This window comes from Bos indicus x Bos taurus, chromosome 13 (genome assembly GCF_003369695.1).
Source record: "Bos indicus x Bos taurus breed Angus x Brahman F1 hybrid chromosome 13, Bos_hybrid_MaternalHap_v2.0, whole genome shotgun sequence".
Classification (NCBI taxonomy): domain Eukaryota; kingdom Metazoa; phylum Chordata; class Mammalia; order Artiodactyla; family Bovidae; genus Bos; species Bos indicus x Bos taurus.
In genome coordinates, this window is record NC_040088.1 from 29,465,506 (window position 1) to 29,486,006 (window position 20,501).

A 20,501-nucleotide genomic window follows, 5' to 3' on the forward strand; every position below is an offset into this window, starting at 1 on the left:
ATTCCATGCAATGTTTGGGACATACTTATACTCAGAAAGCTTCAGTTGTTTGCTTGAAATTGAACTTTAACTGGGTTTTCTGTATTTTACCTGGCAATGGGGGTGGAGGATGGACATTCAACCCTCTCAGCTCACTCACTGCCCATCGACCCCTCCTGCCCACAAACCCCAAAGGACAGCAGTGATCCTCAGCTCTGCTTCCCAAGCCGGGTGGGGGCTGACTGGGCCAGCAATGCCTCCAACTCAGCTGCACAGAGCATTAAAACAGAGCGAACTTGGGCCTGGAGCCCTTCCCAGAGGGCTGGGCTCCGGGCCTCCTGGGTTCCAAGGAGTGGGCTGGGTTTTAGGTCCATGCAACTGTTGAAGGCGCCCCTGGAGCCTGGCTCTTCCCTGCCTCCCTGCCCACCAGGACTCTGTCTCACCCTCATCAGGTGGGCCAGCTCTCACTGGTGCAGGACAGAAAGGAGAACCCAATAAAGCCCTCCAGAAAAGAGGAAGGGACAGCTTGTGGGGTGGTTTCTGGGGGAGGAGGGCTCAACCGGGGGCTCAAAATGAGGAACACTGGCCAGGAAGGACCCACCTGGAGAAGGTCATTGCCTCTGCAGGCGCCAGTGGAAAGAGGATGCAGAACAGGCGGGGGTTTCCAGCCTGCACTCACCCCTTCCTGGGAAAGAAGGTGCGGAGGGCCGGGGTACAGGCAGTGAGCAAAGAGCCCCAGCAGCCATCCTCCACTGCTCCCCCAGGGACTTCATGAGCTTTGCCCCTGCCCCTGGAGTGCTGGCAGAGAACTGCTCCCCCAACCCACTCCCCTCTCCCTCACCCTGCTTGTGGGGGAGGCGGGGCCCATGCAGCCTTTTCAGACTCACAGCCTGATCCCCAGGGCTGCTTCCTCCGGCCTCTGGTCCCTCTCCCACCAGGGTGGGTACTTGGGGGAAGGAGGGCGGGTGGTTCCCACCGCAAGCTGGTTCAAGGGGGTGGGCGGCCCTGCATTTTTCTCAGTGAGACCCAGGAAGAGGTCAGCACTGTCGATTTCCGACCTGTGTGTCCACCTACAGTTCAGGGAGGAGGGTGCGGGGCGCTGCTCAGGCTTAGGTGGAGGTGGGCTTGCCCTTAGGTGAGAGGCTAATGAAATCTCGAGATTCGGGTCAGAGAAGGCCTGTTGAGGGTGTGGCTGCGCCGAGGTTCTGAGGCAGTGTCCCGGGGGGGGCGGGGCAGAACTGGGTCCACCACGCCTTCGAACCCTTTGTGTACAGGTCTCTTCCCAGGCAACGGTGACTCACAAAGCTGGTCCGAGCCAGGCAGAGGCCGACTTCCCTGGGCCCCAGCGGGCCCAGGTCACAAAAGCCACGGGGGCCAAGCCCCAAAGAGACGGCCTGAGGCGGCCTAGGGCGCGCCCACCCCTGCCGCCGCCCGCTGGGCCGGGTCTGGACCTCCCACCGCCACCCCAACACCAGGCCGGCGACTGGGTCTTAGGGCTCGGTCAGCACTCAAGGCCTCGTGTCCATGTGCGTGGTCTGCTTCGTGAAAGCGCTGGTGCACGTGTTCAAGATCTACCTGACAGCCAACTACACCTACAACTTCCGAGGCTGGCCGGTGGACTTCCGCTGGGATGACGTGCGCGCCGCCGCCGGGAGCGGCAGCAGTCACCGCGCGCTGACGTGCGCGGCGGCTGCTGCGGGAGTGTGGCTACTGCGGGGCGCAGCGCTGGGCGAGGACTCGCCGGTTCGGCTGCCGCGCGCGGCGCGCAGCCAGGCGCAGTGCCTCCTGCAGCAGATCCGCGAGCTGCCCAGCCAGCTCGCCAGCTACGCGCTGGCCCACTCGCTGGGCCGTTGGCTTGTGTACCCCGGCTCCATGTTCCTGATGACGCGTGCGCTGCTGCCGCTGCTGCAGCAAGGCCAGGAGCGCCTGGTGGAGCGCTACCGTGGCCGGCGCGCCAAGCTGGTGGCCTGTGACGGCAACGAGATCGACACCATGTTCATGGACCGCCGCCAGGACCCGGGAAGCCACGGCCGCGGCCTGCGCTTGGTCATCTGCTGCGAGGGCAACGCCGGCTTCTACGAGATGGGCTGCCTATCGGCGCCGCTGGAGGCCGGCTACTCGGTGCTGGGCTGGAACCACCCGGGCTTCGGGGGCAGCACGGGCGCGCCGTTCCCTCAGCATGATGCCAATGCCATGGACGTGGTGGTCAAGTACGCGCTGCACCGCCTGCACTTCCCGCCCGCACACGTGGTGGTCTATGGCTGGTCTATTGGTGGCTTCACGGCCACGTGGGCCACCATGACGTACCCGGAGCTGGGCGCGCTTGTGCTTGATGCCACCTTCGACGATCTCGTGCCGCTGGCATTGAAGGTCATGCCCCACAGCTGGAAAGGGCTGGTGGTGCGCACGGTGCGTGAGCACTTCAATCTCAACGTGGCTGAACAGCTGTGTCGCTACCCTGGGCCGGTGCTGCTGCTCCGGCGCACACAGGACGACGTGGTTAGCACCGCGGGCCACCTGCGCCCCCTGCCGTCGGGCGTCGTGGAGGGCAACCGCGGCAACGAGCTGCTCCTGCGCCTGCTGCAGCACCGCTACCCCGCTGTGATGGCGCGCGAGGGCCTGGCTATCGTTACCCGCTGGCTGCGCGCCGGCAGCCTGGCGCAAGAGGCCGCCTTCTATGCGCGCTACCGCGTGGACGACGAATGGTGCCTATCCCTGCTGCGCTCCTACCTCACGCACTGCGAGGACCAGCAGGAGGACGAGGAGACCTGGGGGTCGCATGGGCTAGCCTTCCCCTGGCTAGTGGGCCAGGGCCTGAGCCCGCGGCGGCGGCGGCAGCTCGCGCTATTCCTGGCGCGCAAGCACCTCAAAAACGTGGAGGCGACCCATTGCAGTCCGCTGGAACCCGAGGACTTTCAGTTGCCCTGGAGGCTGTAGACGGTGCTTCTGCAGGTCCCTTCCCAACCCCCACCCCAAACCAGTAAAGCTGGCCCTGCCCTGGATCCCGACCTGGTGTCTGGCGGAGGGTGGGGGAGTGCAGAGGGATCTTGCACTCTCTCGCTCACTGGGGTGTTCCCTCTCTCCTGTCTCTTTTTCTCTCCAACACTTGTGAACCCTTCCAATCTGCTCCCAGCTGGTAAAGGGAATGCAAAGATTAACCTGACCCAGTTTATGGCAACCCTGTGTGATGGATGCTTTGACACCTGGAGAGGATGGTGGGAACACAGGCTGTGGGATGCCAGGAGGCGTCCTTCACCTGGTCTGGGTTACAGGATGATTGGGAAAGATGCATGTTGAAGGGTCTGTGAAAGTCGCTCGTAACTATGAAAGGACATTGGCTTTGGAAGGCACTCCTCCTCAGGAGTGCAAGTGCAGTGCTGCTGCTTCATAGGGTTCCTCTACCCCACTCCTGGCTTCTACAGGATGGGGTTCACCTTGGAACCACTGATTCAGAGTAAGTGGCATGTCCTAGTGGGACTACAGACATACCTGACTGACCACTCATTGCTTTGTTCCTGGCTCAGGGATGCCATACAAAATGAAAGACAGGCCCTCTGCCCACCACCATCTGTAATACAGTTGTTTCCTTACCACCTCCCCTAAATTGCATGAAGCAGGGACTACCAGCTGTTCGCAACCACTGGGGATAGGAACTGGCCAGGGTGGGTTCAGCTGGAAACTGGAAAAACTGAAAGAAGGTAAGTGGGGCAGGCATATAATTGACAGCAGCAGAGCAGGACCTGGCCTGGATGCACCTGGGCCAGTGCAGGCAGAGGCAGGTAAGTAGGGTGACCTAAAGTACCAGGAAGACCTGTGGGGAGGTGAGCTTTGAACTGAGACAATCAGAGTTACCCAGGTAAAGGAAGGGGCTTCCTTCCTAGGGATCAGTACATGCAGAGTGACTTGGCTGTTAGGTGGAATGCTGTCCAGAAAGGTCAGATCCTTGAGGGTTTGAATACCACTAAATGGTTGCTTGCAGAGGCAACTAGGTAGCCAAAGAAGGGTAGTTGTGGGACTTGTTTTAGTGGGACCGGGTTGCCTAACGGCTATATACCTCTCCTTTGACAAATCTAGGCAACTTCTCCAGAGTCATCTGGAGGCAACTCAACTAGCTGAGTGATGACAAGTAACTCTGGCCTCAGTTTCCTCATCTGTAAGGGTGAGGGCCCCACCTGGCTCCAACCCGGAGAGGGAACAGGTGGTCATGCCTTTTTCCACGCAATCCCCATATGCTTAAAAATCTCTACAGAAAGTAAGGACTCGAAAAAGAATCCCAAAGTCAGGGGGTCAGGTCTCAGAGCGGCCTCAGTCTGACCCGCCAAAGTAAGTGAGCTGGCAGTGGCAAACAGGCTGGGGACCTCCAACATGCCCAGCTTCAGACTCTCATAGCCCGATGAAGCACGGTCCTCCCACTTCCCACCTTCCTCGAGCCCCTCAAGACCGTTCTACCTGTATGTCTCGCTGGTGGATCGACCTCTGTTTCCGACTTCATCCGCAGCCTCGGCCAATCAGGTTGAAGCGGGACGGGGCCAAAACACTCTCTCGTTGGACACTGCTCGTAGGGGGCGGGGCGAGGGCGGAGCGCACGTCAAAGCGGAAGTGGGTCGTCGCGCTGTTGATTTCGTAAGCCGCGGCTGCTGAGGAGGTTCCGCTGGCTGCTGTGTACGCGGCGAGTTACACCTGGTGCGGCCCGCTTGACTCCCACTGCGCCCGCAAACCGGGTCTCAACGCCAGCTGCGGCCGGGTAGCCATCTAAACATGGACTCCGCCGGCCAAGGTACGTGTGGGCCTCGCCTCGCCTGGTGGGCTCTGGGCCTCTCCGCCTGCGCCCTCCTACCCCGCTGTCCCTCTTCAGCTCCCAGGCGCCTGGCCTAGAAGTTGCTGCAAGCAGGCGTTCCGCCCCCGGCTGGGACTGCTCCGAGCACTGGTTACCCGGCGCCCTTGCGTCGCCCCTGAGTCTTGGGTTTCGTCACTACACCCCCGCCCAACGCTTGCCCGGCGGACCGCCCTCAGATCCTGCGCATGGCCCTTGGGGACACTCCATCCGGTCCTGGACGCTGGCCGAGGTGCCGAGCGGCGCCGGGGCGGGGGGAGGGGGAGGGGAGGCAACGCCGCCCTCGCGTTGGGCGCAGCGCCCCTTGGGTGGCAACACTGCTCGGAGCCCAGCCTACCTCGGAGTTGTCTCGAGGAGGACGGGTGCAGTGAGTCAGGGGCACACCCAGCATACCAGGCCTCTTTCCGGAACAGACATCCCAGACCAGTTTGAGGTGGCCGCGGCGGGTGTGGAGCGGGCCCAGAAGCTTGAGATTTTGAGGACGTGATACAAGTCTGTCTTCCATCCTGGAGCTCTAGAGGGTGTGGTGATTAAAACTACATTGATGTAACTTTACTGGATAATTTCAGGATGTTCTTCTACTGTTTGACCTGTATGGGCATACTAATTAAACGTTAGAATTCGTTACATGCACTGGGTTCTGGTCATAAGAACAACAGAAAACACTTACTGAACACTTGCTATGTGCCAGACATCATACCAAGTCTGTTTCTGAGATCTTTTTCCATTTCAGAATAACCTGTTTAGATTGGTCCTTGTATTACCCCCGTTTTGCAGATGATTATACAGGCTGAACTGCGACTCACCCAGGTGAGGGGCTAGCCCCCAGTGTTGCCTACTGCACCAGTCAGTGCTTGTTCTCTGTAGGTCCTTTGGTAAGACACTTTCCTGTCTTGGTCTTCTGTAAGTCAGGGGGTCTTCCCCAGTGACTGGGCAGTGCCCAGCATAATTGGTGAGTGTATAGTTTCATCTGGGGGTGATTTCCGTAGTATCCAGTTTTAGATTTATAGGTAGACACTACCTGTCTGTGAGCGTTGGTTTTTAAAAATAGAAAAGTTGTAAAGACTTTAAAGTATTTAATGAATTTAAGAGTTAAGTAGGTTCAACATAGCAGATACAAGTGATGTAAGTAAAACCACATTGGTTGATCTGAGTTAAAAATTTGGGTCAATTGATTTAAAAGAAAACAAAACACGCTTAATTTAGTGAGCATCTCTAGAGCACCATAGAAGTGCCTGACTCCAGCTGTGTGGACATGTGAAGGGAATGACACAGCCAGCTAAATAGAGCTTCTTTGCTTTTAAGTGCATTTTATTTTTAGCAGACTCTAGGATTTCTAAAGTAGATAGTCATATCTGCAATTTAAGACAATTTTATTTCTTTGCAACCTTTATGCCTTTTTATTTATATATTTACGTGGCCAAGCCAATTGACTTGTATCTTAGTTCACCAACCAGGGACTAAACCCAGGCCCTCTGCAGTGAAAGCGGAGTCCTAACCACTAGACCACCAGAGAATTCCCTTTAGTTTACTTTTAAGTGTGCCAAATACCATTCAGAGCTTGTTTGTTCACAGAACGTGCTGATCGAAAAGGAAGATGTTTTCAGTGTTGACTGTACGACATACTAAACGGTGGTCATGTGTTTGAATTGAGAAGAACTGATATAGACCTATTGTTCTTGTAAACCTCTGGTTCATACAGGAAAATGCATTTAATGTGAAAAAAACATTTGATACAGGGATTGAACCTGATCTGGATGTAGCAAGGTATGTGAGGTAGTGTTCCCCCTGTGCCTTGCTGCAGCCTCCGTGCTGCGGGATGCGGGTTGAGGATGAATTAAACTGGTTTTGTTTTGGTGACTCCCCACAGGGCCTGGATGACTGTGTTTCTGTGTGTCAGCCTGTGCCCTGGCAGAGCAGCTGATTAGAAAATGATGCTGACTGTATTTACAGCTGTATTAAGTTCCTTCTCCTTTAAAAAAAAAAAAAAAAAGGAAGATCTGTTGGCTCCAGCTGCTTTGTTTGTAGCAAAGATTTTCTGCCTGTGAAGAGAGTATTCTACAGGAGGAGCCAGATTTAGGGAATGGCTGCCTTGTGCCAGCATTTCTGGAACCTGAAGAAGCAACTTACATGGTCTGAGATGTGGCTGCTTTTTGTTTGGTGGCCACAACCATCATTGTAGAACCTTTCAGAGAAAAGGCATTTTCTCCAAATCCTGTCTTGTCCCCCTCCCCAGGGGGAGGCGGAATCTCTGCCCACTTTATTCGTCTATGACTTCTTACTTGATGCACTCTGACCACATTTTGTCTCTGGCAGATATCAACCTGAATTCTCCTAACAAAGGTCTGCTCTCCGACTCTATGACGGATGTCCCTGTGGACACAGCGGTGGCTGCCCAGGCTCCTGCTGTCGAGGGTCTGACGGAGACCGAGGCCGAGGAGCTCAGGGCGGAGCTTGCAAAGGTGCTGTGTCTTGGCTATATGCTCGGGGTTGCTGTGCGGTCCTCTCTGCCTAAAAATGAGCTGGAGTGCTGACTCTGCTCCAGGGGAATTGCCCTGGGAACCCCACAGAATCTGTCCTCTGCAGCCTTGGCTTGTGTGTGTCTGGCACTTTGCAGGCTCTCTGTGAGGGGAGTATCCACATGGGCGGCTGCTCTGAGCACTCCATCTGCTGTGGGTTTCCCTTTTGGAATAAACATGACATTTTCAAGATCCCACAGATGTATCTGCCCCTGGATCTTCATTTTCCTTCTTTTTTCATGTGATCTTTTCAAAGTGAGAGTTATTTAAGAAGAAATAGGAATTAAGAATAAAAGTCTCTGCATATAATTTTTATTCAAACCAACTGCCAAGAGTGTTTCTTTTTATGATGTGGTAACAGAGCCTGATAGTGATTCACTTGAGATTCCAGAGTCTGGGGAAGTGCACTTGTCAGCATCAGTCAGGCGGGGGCTGGAGCACACTTGTCGCAGTTCTCTGCTTCATCTTGGGAGACAAGCCAGTCCTGATAACATCCTGGGTCCAGGCTTGGGTCTGAGCAGAACTGGTCTTGTGAATGAACCTGGCCCCAGGACCAGATTTTAGAATGCAGAGGAAGCCACCCTTTCTGAATTGAGCAGAGGTTAAAGGAGAAACAGCAGGAAGTCCCAGGAAGCCTGTGTTTTGCCCTTTATTTCAGGACATACTGGTTTAGAGAATAAAACCACAATGTCTTTTTCAGAGGTGAATTGTAAAGTGGAGACGCTCTCATGTTAAAATGTCAGCCTGTGTGTCCACAGGCTGTTAAACCCATGTGCCCATGACACCATAAACGGAAAGTTAATGTCACCAAGTGTCACTGCTGGAGTGACTGGTAATAGTTTGGCCTTGGGTGATCCTTGACTTTGAATTGTTGCTTTCTTCAGTATTTTCTAAAGCAAAATCTAGTGATTAGCCAGATAGGGCTCTAAGCGGCTGTTAATGCCTTAATCCAAACAGTCACTTTTTAAAGAAAGGATGGTTTTTTAGAGTAGCTGTTCATGTAGAAGCTGAAACTATTGAGAATCTGAAGCAGAATGGCTCTAAAGCCTTCTTTTTGTCATCCACTCTTTAAGACATGAGAAAGTTCTTGTCTTTTTTGTCAAGATTTTTCCTGTTGTCCTCATACTGCACTCATACTCATACTACACTAAGCAAAAAAGAATTTTCTTTGGACTTGTGTAAGTGGCTTTTGCCAAGGCTTACAGCTGACCTTGGGAACACAGATGTCCTAAGGGTTGTTTCTTTGTCATGTGGGTCTCTGGCCATCCGTCTGTCAGCTCTGCTTCCTTCCCTCTGTGTATGGAATTCCCCCTGGGTGCAGATGCGGCTTGCCTGCCCACCTTTCCACCTTTTGTTACCTATGTCCAGACCTGGAGCCTAGACAGAAAGGGGCTGCTGTCTTTACACACCCAGTTCAGAACTCTGACAGACCTGGCTTGCCATCTGTGGGTAGACACTCAGCTGAGGGGGGCAGGACAGTTCTCCAGAGAAAGTTGAGGTGCTGGTACCAAATACAAACAGAAGCGATGGCCGCTGTAGACTATTCCTAAGTCAAGTTATGTTTCTGTAAATGGAGAATTCTCATGTGATTCTGAGAAACCCTCTTTGTAGTATGCATAAGGATGTCAGTCACTTCCTGCCCTAGTGGTGGTTGAAGCCTGGTAACTGCATGCTTTTGCAGGTGGAAGAGGAAATTGTCACTCTGCGCCAGGTGCTGGCAGCCAAGGAGAGGCACTGTGGTGAGCTGAAGAGGAAGCTGGGCCTTTCCACCTTGGAGGGCCTGAAGCAAAACCTGTCCAGGAGTTGGCATGACATGCAGGTCTCCAATGCGTGAGTGTCCGCCTGCTTGAGGGGGCCTTGAGTCCTGGGGATAAGGTGTGCCCCCTGGAAGCTGCCCTCTCAGGGCACTGAATCCTTGGCAGCAAACAAATCTGAATTTGGTTTACTCAAGAGTTTAGAGTCTGCACATATGGTTTTAAAAGGTGGTGAACATGCTAGTTGTCCCAGCAGAAATTGACAAGAGTATGTTGCAGGGTCTAAATTGGAGAGAATACCAATTAGGTGCTTAATGAGACTGGCTTTCCAGTGGTCCCCATAGGTCAGTGTCTGCTGAAGTGGGCATGAGTCCTTGTGAGTGTGACATGATCACGGCCCCAGAACCTCTGACCCAGCTCTGGATTTGGGGAGTGCAGACGTGTGGCTCCTCTGAAACATATTCTCCAAGGAGGTGGGGTGGGGTGGGTGGGAAATGTTTCACATTGTCTGAGAAGCTGTGTCCCACTGAAAGACCAAATCGAATTTCATAAATCTCACTTATGAAAAACCCAGTTCTCTGTCTTAGAAACTTGTAGGCTTTAAACCCAAAAGGTGGCTGTCAAGAGTTGTTTTTGGGGCCGTGGCAGTGCCCTTCATGCTCCTCACAGCTGTTTCCTGAGAGACAACTTCTGCTGAGTGGGCAGGCCTGCCTTCGGCCTCAGGAGGGCTAGCCAGGCCTGTCCATGCCTCCCTGGCCTCACCCAGCCTGCTGACCAGGTCCTGAGCAGAATCAGGCTGGAGAGCCAGTCTTCCTGCCCCCTGGTCCTTCTGTTTTCCTTGGAATTTCATATGCAGTTTGAAACCTGCATTGAAGTAGTTTTTCTAAATAATTTACCACAGACTTTCTGTTTTTAGCTACATGAAAACTTCTGAGAAACTCGGAGAGTGGAATGAGAAAGTGACCCAGTCAGACCTGTGAGTGCCTCCTCCCCTCCTGACACGGCTTTCAGGGATAGGAAGGCCGAGCACACTCAGTTCAGCTTACTAGCTGTGGTGTGTCTTGGCTGTTTTATTTTTCATATAATTTTATTCTTCTCAAACATAAAATATCCTTTTAAACTCTACTGGAGAAAAGTGCAGGTGCAGAAGCAAGTTCACTCAGCTCCCAGATGGCGCTGGGAACCCCCTCCTGACATGTGTCCCTTGGATAAGAGCCCAGAGCGGGGGTCAGTCTGGTGACAGATTGGTGGTGCTCCCCTCCTGCAGACCTGGCTCCAGCTGTGGTACTCTGGGGCTTCACCTGCACTGAGGGGTGGCTCTGGAGTCAGCACAGCATGGGCTGTGTGGGTCAGATCTTTAAGTAGGTCCTTTGGCCTGAGAGGCAAGCACAGAAACACAAAGAAGCAGGGCATGGAACCTTCATGGTGGCTCTGTCTGTCAGAGCTTAGGCTCAAAAGGACTCCTGGCATTTTACCTGAGATCCGTGAAATAGATAATGGCGCTTCATTTGTACTCTAGTCTGATTATATCCTTTGAACTGGGTGGTGCAGTGTTTTAAAATCGTTTTCTGGGATGTCTTGCTTAGAAGGAAGAACTGTGGTTGCCAGAAGGCATGGGCAGAAAGCCCTTCTGCATTGGGCTGAAAGGAAACAGTTGCAACCCAGCTTGTCTTGGAGGTGTCTAGAAGCCCAGGTTGGCCGGCTCCCCATGGAGCCTTTGCAGCCTAGGCTCGTGAGGGCAGCCGGGCACCAGGTGGGTCTGGCAGTTGGAGTTCCCATGCTGTGGCTTGGTAGGGTGGCCCCTGGCTAGAGGCAGGCTCATGGTGCTGACCGAGGCTGAGAATCGTTTTGGGAGGTCTTGGTGCTGTTCTGGAAAGCCAGCTGCTGGGGCACTGCTTCCTCAGATCACAGTTCTGACTCCTCTGAAGGAACTCCATGGCTCTGGGCCTGTAAGTGTGCCTGGCAAGATGGGCTCTTTTCACGTGCTTCGTCAGGCAGTGAGGTCTGAGCCCCAGATCTGTTGGGAGAGTTGTCAGGCCTGGAGAAGTCTCTGCAGTGACAGCACAGGAGGGGGACAGCACGAGACAGCTGTTCTGCAGTCTCGAGGTGCCTGGCTTGTGGCTGCAGGAGGCCATTACCAGGGTTCCTTGCCCACAGCCTCTGGAGGGGATGGTGTGGCTTGAGCCAGCACCCTGTCTTCCCTAATTCTTGTGGTTGTGGATCCCTTTTAGTGAATGGAGCGTGGCCAGGAAGGGAGGAAGTGAGGTGTCTGCAGCCTGAGTGCTTGGCTCTGGTATAGCGATGCGGTAGTGAGTAGGTTGATGCCACTTGGGGTTTCAACCCAGCTGTTGATTCAGCAGCCATGCTTTATTGGTCATGAAACCATCACCTCATGGGATCCTTTCTTAGGTAGATCAAATTAAAATCATGCTTAGAGTGAAAATCAATGAATTGCAGTCACTCATTGGCATATTAACCTATTTGGTTGCAGGTGACAGAAGGTACAGCTAAAGATAGTGTCAGCTTAGGAGGGGTAGGCCTCATCTGGTGAGAAACCACCACTCTAGGCTGCCCGCCTGGGGCTCTGACCAGCACTCCCAGCCTGTGTCACCCTTCTACCCTCCCCACAGCAAATTTGTTCTCAAGCAGCTCCTCTGTGGTCAAGGGGGCCTGGTGAGGCAGGACCGTATCTTCCCATCCTTGTAGCCCAACAACAAGGTGGCCCAGTATGGGAGTCATTGGGCTTTCACTGGGGTCAGGGAGCTCACCTCTGGCCAGTCTGGGATCATGTGCCCCCACTAGTGGGAGGTGGGGACAGACCCCCCCAAGGGAGGATCCCGGAGAAGGAGCATCCCGCTGGTACCTCCCTCTCACCGACAGTCAAGCAGCATGGCATAGCCTGGTGCTCTCAAGCACAGGTTGGGCTGAGTTATTGGACGCAGACACATCCTGGCCTCTGCACCACATCCGTCCCAGCGGGGTGCTGCCCCGCAGAGTAGCCCGGAGTGGCCCTTGTGCCTGAGCACCCTTGAGTCGCCCTCTGGACGCTCCACTTCTGTTGCCATATCTTGTGAGACGCCAAGACAGGCCATGGTTTAGGGGGCATCTCTGGGTGAAGGCACCATCGGGTTGGGGCACCGGAGGGAACTGCCGGACAGTCCATTTGGAAACCCTCTGAGAGGAGGGTGTGGACTGTGGGTTTTAGTGTGAATCAGCTGCAGCCTAGAACAGACCTGTTCCTCCGCTGAGGGGAGCTTGTCCAGGGCCCAGTTGTCCAGATCCTTGGGTCACTGGGCAGGTTGGTTGGATGTTGAGTTCCTGTTCATTTTAATTCTGAGATTGTGTCAGACTGTCACTGGGGGAGGAATTTTTGGGTGTCAGATTTTTTAAGGCCTAGAGTGAGAATTAGACATCTTATTATTATTGAATTTAAAAAACCCAGAAGCACAGTCTTTAGCAAGGATTTTGGAACTTGTTTTCTACCCCCTGTTAACAGTATGTTCAAGAATTACTGATCTTCCTGGAAATTAAGATAAACTCTACACCTTAGTGACTTCAAGGTATTTCCAGACTTGCTGGGAAGCAGCTCATGCTTTGAGGCCCAGGCCCCGCTGTGCTGTGAGGGGCCACTGCCCAGAGGAGGCCCTCCAGGGTGCTTGGACAAGGCCATCCCCACAGGATGAGGAGTGCAGGGGTTGAGGCACAAGGCCAGCCTGAGGGATGTGAGCAGCAGGTGCTCATACAGAGGCTCTTGCAGGCAACGGTTTGGGGTAGATGCGGAAGGGGGCCAAGAGCCCCCAGCCAGTGCCATCCAAGCCCACCCCTGTGACTCCAGGAGGGCTGGAGTTGGTGGGCACCTCTGCCATGTTGAGCTCTCTTTTCCTTGGGGTGCCAAGTTGGCTCGGCAGGAGCCTCTGGGTTTAGGCTGCTGTGTCTTCTGTTTGTGGTGGGGGCTGGCGGCTCAGAATTGGCCCAGGGGTGTCCATTTCGTCCCTGTGGCCCAGGTACCTCACTGGTGCCTGTCCCATTGCTATTGAGGTCACAAGCCATCTTGTGGGTGGGTGGGGCAGGAGATCTCCACGGGGTGCCAAGACCACCTCCTTGAGCCAGAACAGTGGCATGAGGTGGAGATAGGTCTCCCCGTTCTCAAAGGACATGGTAGACATAGAACAGGAGGGCTGGAGGGGCTGCTTGGGGTCTGAAGGCCGGCTGGGCACCGCCCGTTTGAGCTGCCAGGCTCAAACCCTGTGGGTGCAGTCGAGCTGTTATGTCCTCGGAGGACTGCCTTGGATAAGAAGAGAAAAGAGAAGCCATGTGAGGCCCCTAGGGGCTTGTGTGCCTGGGCTCTGTGGGCTTGTTTGCTATGGAAGTCGGGGAGGTGGGGAAATGAGTTTCCACAGGGGGAGGAGGAAAGCCTGCGTTATAGGAAGAACAGAAGACAGGGTTATTGCAGGGTGGGGGCAGTCATGACCTGGCAGTGCTGCTCTGTCTGTATGCAAGTCCCCTCCCTGGGGGCCCGGGTTACTGGCCCAACCGCCCCCTCTCTTCTCTGATCGCCTTGTCCCTGGCATATGGGCTGTGGCTGCACCTTCTGTGTGGTTCATTTAACCACTGTTTCTCCCTCCAGCTACAAGAAAACCCAGGAAACCCTGTCTCAGGCGGGACAGAAGACCTCGGCGGCCCTGTCCACCATGGGCTCTGCCATCAGCCGGAAGCTTGGGGACATGAGGTGAGACTCGCTGGTCCGACACCTCTGCCCTGAGACCTGGGCCGAGCAGGTGGGGTTTTAGGGTGTTTAGATCCATTGGAGGGTCTGGTCTGCAGGAAGCCTGCCAGAGTGGGCAGATGCACTTACCTCAGGTGCTTCTCAGCACCCACAGGTGTGGCCATACCAGCCCCAGACCGGTTGGTTCACAAACCTGCCTCTACTGGTTGCCTCTTTGTTATTCCTTTTCCTTGTGGTGAGGTGTGGGAGGTCCCTGTGCCCATGGGTGACTGTACTTGGGGTTGGTGAAGGCTGTGGTTCTTGTTGACGTTCCATGGAGGACAGATGATTCTGGCCTGGGGGCAGTGGCAGCCTGGACAAATCATGGACAAGCGTGGTGTGTTTGCCTGGCTTGCTCTTGAGAGCGTGTGGGTGCACACTAGGGCCCCCAACCAAGCAGTCTGCCTTGGAATTGGATAAGACCATGGGGGCTGCCTGAGTGCCTCTGAAGCAGGCCAGGGGAACTGGGGGCCAGCACGCAGCAGTGCCTGCCCCAGCCTGATGGCCATGACACTCCCACACCAGACTCCACCCTGAGTTTCCTGCTCTGGGCTCTGCTGCTGCCCCTCAGGCCTTCCTCTGGGTTGTTGGGGTGAATCAGTGAGAGCAGCGGGCATCATGGGTCAGCCCCCTCGCCAGAACCCTGGACTTGGCCCTGGGTTCTGCTGCCAGCCGTGCCCTGTCCCCTCATAGCTGATAATCCTATGGGGTTGCTGTGGGCCTGGCCTGCTGAACTTGGTGTTGAGGGTCCACCCAGTCCTGACCCTTCACTTCTCACCCTTCCTGCCTGCTTAGAGTAGGCATTTCCCCACCTCATGGCCTGAGGTTGCCTCCTGGGCCTCAAGGTGGGAGCCCTGCCCTGGCCACTGGGCCACAGGCACTCACCAGCCCGGGACCCACCCAGTTGTGCAGAGGACAGCTGGTACCCAGAGCCATGATTACCTTTTGTTCTTAATTGTTTGATATCATTATACCTTTTCACTCCCTCACCCCCAGCTTTTTATTTTGAAAAAATTTAAACCTTTGGAGAAGCTGAACAGTCAGTAGGCAGTCCATGCCTCAGGGGTGCTCCCCCTGCACTAGGGGTCCTTGCAGACTGCCCTCAGATGCAAGTTTGGCCCATGGTGACTGTGACTCGGACACAAGAGGGACCCCCAAGCGGGGCTCTGCACAGCGGCCAGGAGGGCCTGTGGCCATCACTCCCCTAGGCTTTGCACTGCTCAACATGTCCTCCTGGACGAGTCTCACTTGGTGGTGGGTGGGATGCCCGTTGTGGCCACCTGAGCTGGGCAGAGGAATGCCTGGCAGTGAGCTGGTCACATGCCCCTCGTGGCCTGGCCTCGTTCCCAGGGGGGCCAGGCTGATGATAGAGCACCTGAAGCAGGTGACAGGTCTGCTTCGTGCTCTTCTAGGAACGTTACTCTGACTTTCGGTGTCATGCCTTTGTGTTCAGTAGTCTCACTGTCGCATGTGTTCAGAGCATCCTAGGTGGAAGTCAGGCGAGAGGGTAGAACTGCTTGTGCAGGCGAGCCAGCTGGGCAGTTCTCACACACGTGGCTTCGTTCTGGGAGGACAGAGCTCAGTGTGCCCCATTCTGCTCAGAACCCAGGGTGGCCATGTTGTGGCTGGTGCTATGCCCACCGTATGTGAGCCCTGCTAGTGGAGGAACCAGCCCCTGGTCACGGTTCCTGTTGGCTGGCGTCTCATCCTGAGGCCCCATGTGCCTGCTGCTGCCTTTGCTCTTGAATCCCAGTGCTGATGCAAACTGAGTCTGAGGGGCCTATCCGTGTGTCCCTGTTGCCTTACCATGTGGTCTTGGGTGGCTTGAGGTCGAGGCCCATTAATCTCTGTAGTTTGGAGCTTGAAGCTGACAAAGTTCTCCACTTCTTGACACAGAGAACCAGGCCCAGGGGGTTTCCTTCGCAAGTTGAGGGTCAGGTGCTGCTCTGTCCTTCAGGACAGCAGTCCCCCGGGTGTCTAGAGGGGCCCGTCCAGGAGCAGCCCAGTCGAGGGGCTTGCTGCATCTCCAGGGGCAGGGAAATGGATTAGTGCCAGAGGCCCAGTTAAGAGTGAGGTCGGGCCTCCATCCGGCTGGGTGACCTTTGATAGGACACGCACCTCTTCTTACTATGAGGCTTGTTCTCCCGCCGAGCGGAGTAGGTCCTGCCGCCCAGCAGAGCACAACAGATGCCTCAGGCCATGTGACTGTCACTTCTGAAACGATCTTCATGTTGGGGTGGCCACCAAGGGGGAGGGGGGGAGCCGTGGCCCCTTCCTCCCCAACCCCAGCAGATGCCCTTGGATATGTTCTGGTTTTTGGTCATCTTCTGTTATCCGTGGTGATGGAGCCAAAGCGTGAAGTGCTTGGGGGTGTTGCAGGCCCTGTCGAGGTGCAGGGGGGCACACTGGCCCAGCTGGAGTGTAGGCTGATGGGGTCCTGGGTCCTGGGTCAGGTACGGACCCTGGGGGCAGAGAAGCGCCTCACGTCCTTGCTCTGCTTGTTTCTCAGGGTTCCTTCTCTCCGGCCTGTGGTAGAGTCAGTCTCAAAGGTCCCTCATGTAACTGTGTGAGGGAGAGTGGGGCAGAGGCCGGACAGGGACACATGTCCTCCCCCGGTGGGGTAGTCTCGAACACAGGGCCGGGGTGGGACCGGATGCCCCTCCTAATGCTGCCTCTCTTCTCTCTTCCTGCTGCTGCCCCTCAGGGCTCGGCCCTTCTCACACTCCTTTAGGTAAGACTGACACTGGATGCGCCGGGCCGGGCTATCTATGCTTCAGGTCTGGGAGGCTCTGGCCGGCCCTAGGGGGCTGTGTGGATGGTGGGGGCAGCACAGCAAGGCAGTCACCAGTGGCGAGACGGGTACAGGGCTCCTCCCCTGGTTATGTGGCTGTCTGGGCACTGTTGCTGCCCACTCTTAACTTGGCCTCACAGAGTAGCCATTGGCTCACCTTGACTCTTCCTGGGAGAGGCTGTGCTGGCCCTTGAGCCATTGTGTCCCCGTGTCCTCTTCCCCTAGGAGTGGTCCTGCCTTTGACAGGGAGCTGGTCTCCTTTCTGCGCTTGGGTGCCTGGGCCCCGGTCAGACAGCCTCCTGAGTGTCCTTTAGCTCATGTTGATCAAACTGCTCCTCCTGCTTGGAGGCCAAGAACTCCAGAACAGTCATGACTTTTGATATTCATACTTGTCCTGCTTGTTTTTCTGGGACTTGCTGTGAAATCAAATGGGATGCTTGGTGGCTCTTTGCACCAGAAACGTTTTTAATGCCTAGGCTGAGGGCATCTTAATAACCCTGTCCTGGTGCCTTCCCCCTACAGTGCCACACTTCTGGGGCCATGCAAGGGGCACCAGGGTCAGTTTTCCTGGTTGGAGGGGGGTGCTTGTGAGGCTTCTCTGTTCTTCCCTGGTACATGGGGTGGGGCTCAGCTTCCTGCATGGGGAGCTGGTCCTATCCTTGCCTTAACTCTTCCTTCTCTGCTCCTCCCATGCTTCCAAGCAGCAGCCACTCCATCCGCCACTCCATAAGTATGCCAGCCATGAGGTAATGTGCTCCTGTGCCCCATAGCTGCCTGAGCCTGCCGGGACCCCACTGGGAGGCCGGTGGGAGGGGGTGGCTCTGGCTGGTTCATTGCACATCCCCCACACCCCTGACCAGGAACCACCTTCCCCTATCAGTCTCTGGCTCAGATTTGGGAGACACCCCTTCTAGGCCGTAGAGCTGGTGGGGGTGAGGCCCAAACTGGGCTCTACCTAGGATTCTCCAGGGCTGCCCTCAGGTTGGGCTGGAAGGGGCAGGGAGGCTTGCACACACCAGCACCCAGGAGGCTGCCAGGGGTCTCCAAGCTTTTTACAGAGACTGTTTATCTTGAGAACAGCCAGAGCCATGGCCTGTTCCTCCTTGAAGCCCCCACCCATGCTCTCTCCTGCTCTGTAGTGCAGCCTGAGTCCCCACAGAGCTGTCGTCGTCCCAGAAGAATCTGCCCCAGCTGCTACCTCCCCTCCTTGAGCATGCCTGGGGGTCACTAACAGGCTGCCTCTGGTGGCCTGGGCACAGGGAAGGGGTAGGGCAGGGAACCTGGGCCTGGCCTGCTTTCTTCTCTGCCTCATCACTCTCTGCTCTTAGAATGAGCCTTAGTTTTCCTCTTGCTCAACTTCTGTGAGAGATCTGTGTGAAGAACACATGGAACTTTCAGTAACCCCAGGATGTGTGCATTTAGGGGGCAGTGGAATCACGTGCCCAGCATCCCCTTCTGTCCAGTCGAGGGTTCTGTGGTTCGCCCACGTGAAGTCTGGATCTCACCAGCTGCTGGCATGCAGATCCTCTGTCCTGCAGTTGGTGGGTGTGGCTGGTCTCAGTTCTGTCCTAGGGGAGCCCTAGTTCTGTCCTAGGGGAGCCTCTGGAACGTGTGTGCCCCCTCTCCTCCTTTTGGCTTGTCATGTTTTTACAGTGAGACCTGGGGATCTCTCTAGGGTCTTTCCAAAGGATGACCCAAACCCCAAGGCCCTTCACATTTAGGAGGGCACACAACCACATGTTCCTTACAGTACTGACATCTTTTTCTCTCTTTAAAGGAATTCTGCTACCTTCAAGTCGTTTGAGGACCGAGTTGGGACCATCAAGGTAACTGGCCTGGACCTGGGCTACCCAGTATGCTGGCTCACGGCCTGTCACTAGTCACGTGGGTTCACGTGCAGTCACAGGAACTGATACTGAGAGCCCTTGTACCCTGTGTGGTCTCCTGTGGTGACATCCAGCAGTGTCACAAACAGGAGAGAACGCTGTTGCAGTCATGACAGGGCACAGTTCATCCCCACGGAGACCACAGCCTGCCTTCCCCTGCCCTACTCTGGGCAACCCCTAATCTGCTCTCCATTTCTGTCGTCTTGAGAAAGTCATACAGTACGTGACTGCGTGCATCAGTGTGCAGACTTTGGGGCCTTGCTCTTTCTACTCTGATTCCTCATGTATCAGAGGAATCATATGCATGAATTACATACATTCCCATAGAGATTGACTCTTTGAACTCTTAGGAGGGACATAGGTAGGATCTGTCATGTATGTGCCCTGTCTCATGCTTTTCTCTCTTGGTCTTTCCCTATCTGTAGTCTAAAGTTGTCGGTGGCAGAGAGAATGGTGGTGACAACCTTCCCTCCCCAACAGGGAGTGGTGACAGACCGTTGCCCGATCACATACCTTTCTAAGACTGTAGCGACTTTGCCTGGCCACGGAATAAGCACACCCTCATCGCCACAACTGCAACTTCGAGTGGTGTGTGTGGAGGACAATTATGCCATCCCCGTGGAGACGTGGTCGCATGGGTCAGAGAACACGCCTTGTCCACAGATGCCTACCCCTGTGTCAGATCAGCAGATCATTTCGCCATCCTGCCTTAGGGCAGGGAGTGGGCAGGGTGGTGGATACCAGGGTGACTGAGCCAAAGCCAGGCTTCTGTTGGAAATCTCTTAGTTGGTCAGCATGTTTAAAGGGGGGGATGTGGTAAGTGTAAAATGCGCTGTTTTCCAAAGTCTTTCCGTAAGTCACAGAAGGACGAGTCATCCAGAAAGCCCTGCCTGATCTGCAGTTTAATTTCAAAATGCTAAACAGGAAAACTATCCATTTTCTGAGACCTAGAAAGAAGCTGATTATCAGCTGCTGCCTAATTGTTACACTAACAATCTAGCTTTAACAAAAGCAAATTCTTTATTTTCTATACATGCAGTGGGTTTTTCAAAAAGTAAAACTAAGCGAAGCAGCTTTAGCCTCATAGTTAGAAAGTATTTCTTTGGACTCAAGCTGAAATGCACGCCTTACATCGCCTTATGCTTTGTTTATAATGTTTTTATATACAAACGAGGATTCTTCAGTGGGTTTTGAGCATTATGTAAAACCCTGCATCCAGCCAAGGGGCAGCACGGCTGTGCCAGTGCTGTGTTTTATTTCGTGAGTGCACTCCATCCCTGTGTAGAAACTGGCTTCTCTCCTCTTGGTGACCACAGCAGCATCTGCTGGCCAGTGGGGATGGAGGCAGGAGAAAGACCAGCCCCTCCATGGAGGGCCGGCGTTGCCCTTGCTCAAACCAGCCTTGGCTGGCTCCTCCCCGGTCAGCGGCTGCAGCCTGTGGGTATACCACATGCTGGGGCCGGCAAGCAGCAGGCAGACCCTGCAGGTAGGTCAGGGCTGGGGCTTCGGGTCAGCTGGGACTCTGCTGTTGCCTTTTCTCAGGAGCTACAAAGATCTTTTTCTCCTCTGATGCTGCCACAGCCCAGCAGCCTCACCCCTGGCCCCATGTCTGGTGCATCTGGAGGGGCAGCTCTGTGCCTTACAGGCTCTTGGTGGGCAGAGACCTCGACTGCCTGTGTGTGCTTTTGAGGGGGAGGAGCCATCAGCTTAGTGTCCTCTCTGCTGGACTGTGATGTGCTGCCTGGTATCTGCATGTGCTGGTCACTTCAGACACTTGGGGGGTAGGGGAGCTGCAGTCCACGCTGTGCCTTGGGAGGAATGCTGCTCCATGCTCTTTCCCTGGTGGTGGAGTCTCAGATTGGGTGTGTTGGGAAGGCAGGATGCAGGGATAATGATTGCATCCTGGGTTTCTCTTTTCCATAAAGTAAATAATGGTGATTTGTCAATAAAGCATTTCTTTGGGGGAAAACGGA

The 20,501-nt window shown here is 55.0% G+C and overlaps 2 protein-coding genes across 12 annotated transcripts; both read left to right on the forward strand.

Annotated features, from left to right (window-relative positions):
* Positions 1 to 1,243: 1,243 nt before the first annotated feature.
* Positions 1,244 to 2,981, forward strand: ABHD16B (abhydrolase domain containing 16B). Its single transcript, XM_027559186.1, has one exon. The coding sequence runs from the start codon at positions 1,504 to 1,506 to the stop codon at positions 2,914 to 2,916; it is 1,413 nt and encodes a 470-aa protein (XP_027414987.1). The 5' UTR covers positions 1,244 to 1,503; the 3' UTR covers positions 2,917 to 2,981.
* A 1,611-nt stretch (positions 2,982 to 4,592) lies between these two features.
* Positions 4,593 to 20,501, forward strand: TPD52L2 (TPD52 like 2). 11 transcript variants are annotated; one of them, XM_027559192.1, is made up of 11 exons: positions 4,593 to 4,756; positions 4,835 to 5,045; positions 5,227 to 5,334; positions 7,130 to 7,275; positions 9,014 to 9,162; positions 10,003 to 10,062; positions 13,714 to 13,815; positions 16,556 to 16,582; positions 17,347 to 17,388; positions 18,420 to 18,468; positions 18,954 to 19,534. In XM_027559192.1, exons 4-11 carry the CDS (start codon positions 7,174 to 7,176, stop codon positions 19,047 to 19,049), a joined length of 627 nt encoding a protein of 208 aa, XP_027414993.1. In that variant the 5' UTR covers positions 4,593 to 4,756; positions 4,835 to 5,045; positions 5,227 to 5,334; positions 7,130 to 7,173; the 3' UTR covers positions 19,050 to 19,534. The 11 variants fall into 11 exon arrangements, with proteins under 11 accessions (XP_027414993.1, XP_027414992.1, XP_027414988.1 ...); XM_027559191.1 differs by lacking the exon at positions 5,227 to 5,334; XM_027559187.1 differs by lacking the exons at positions 4,835 to 5,045; positions 5,227 to 5,334 and having other exon boundaries at positions 18,954 to 20,501.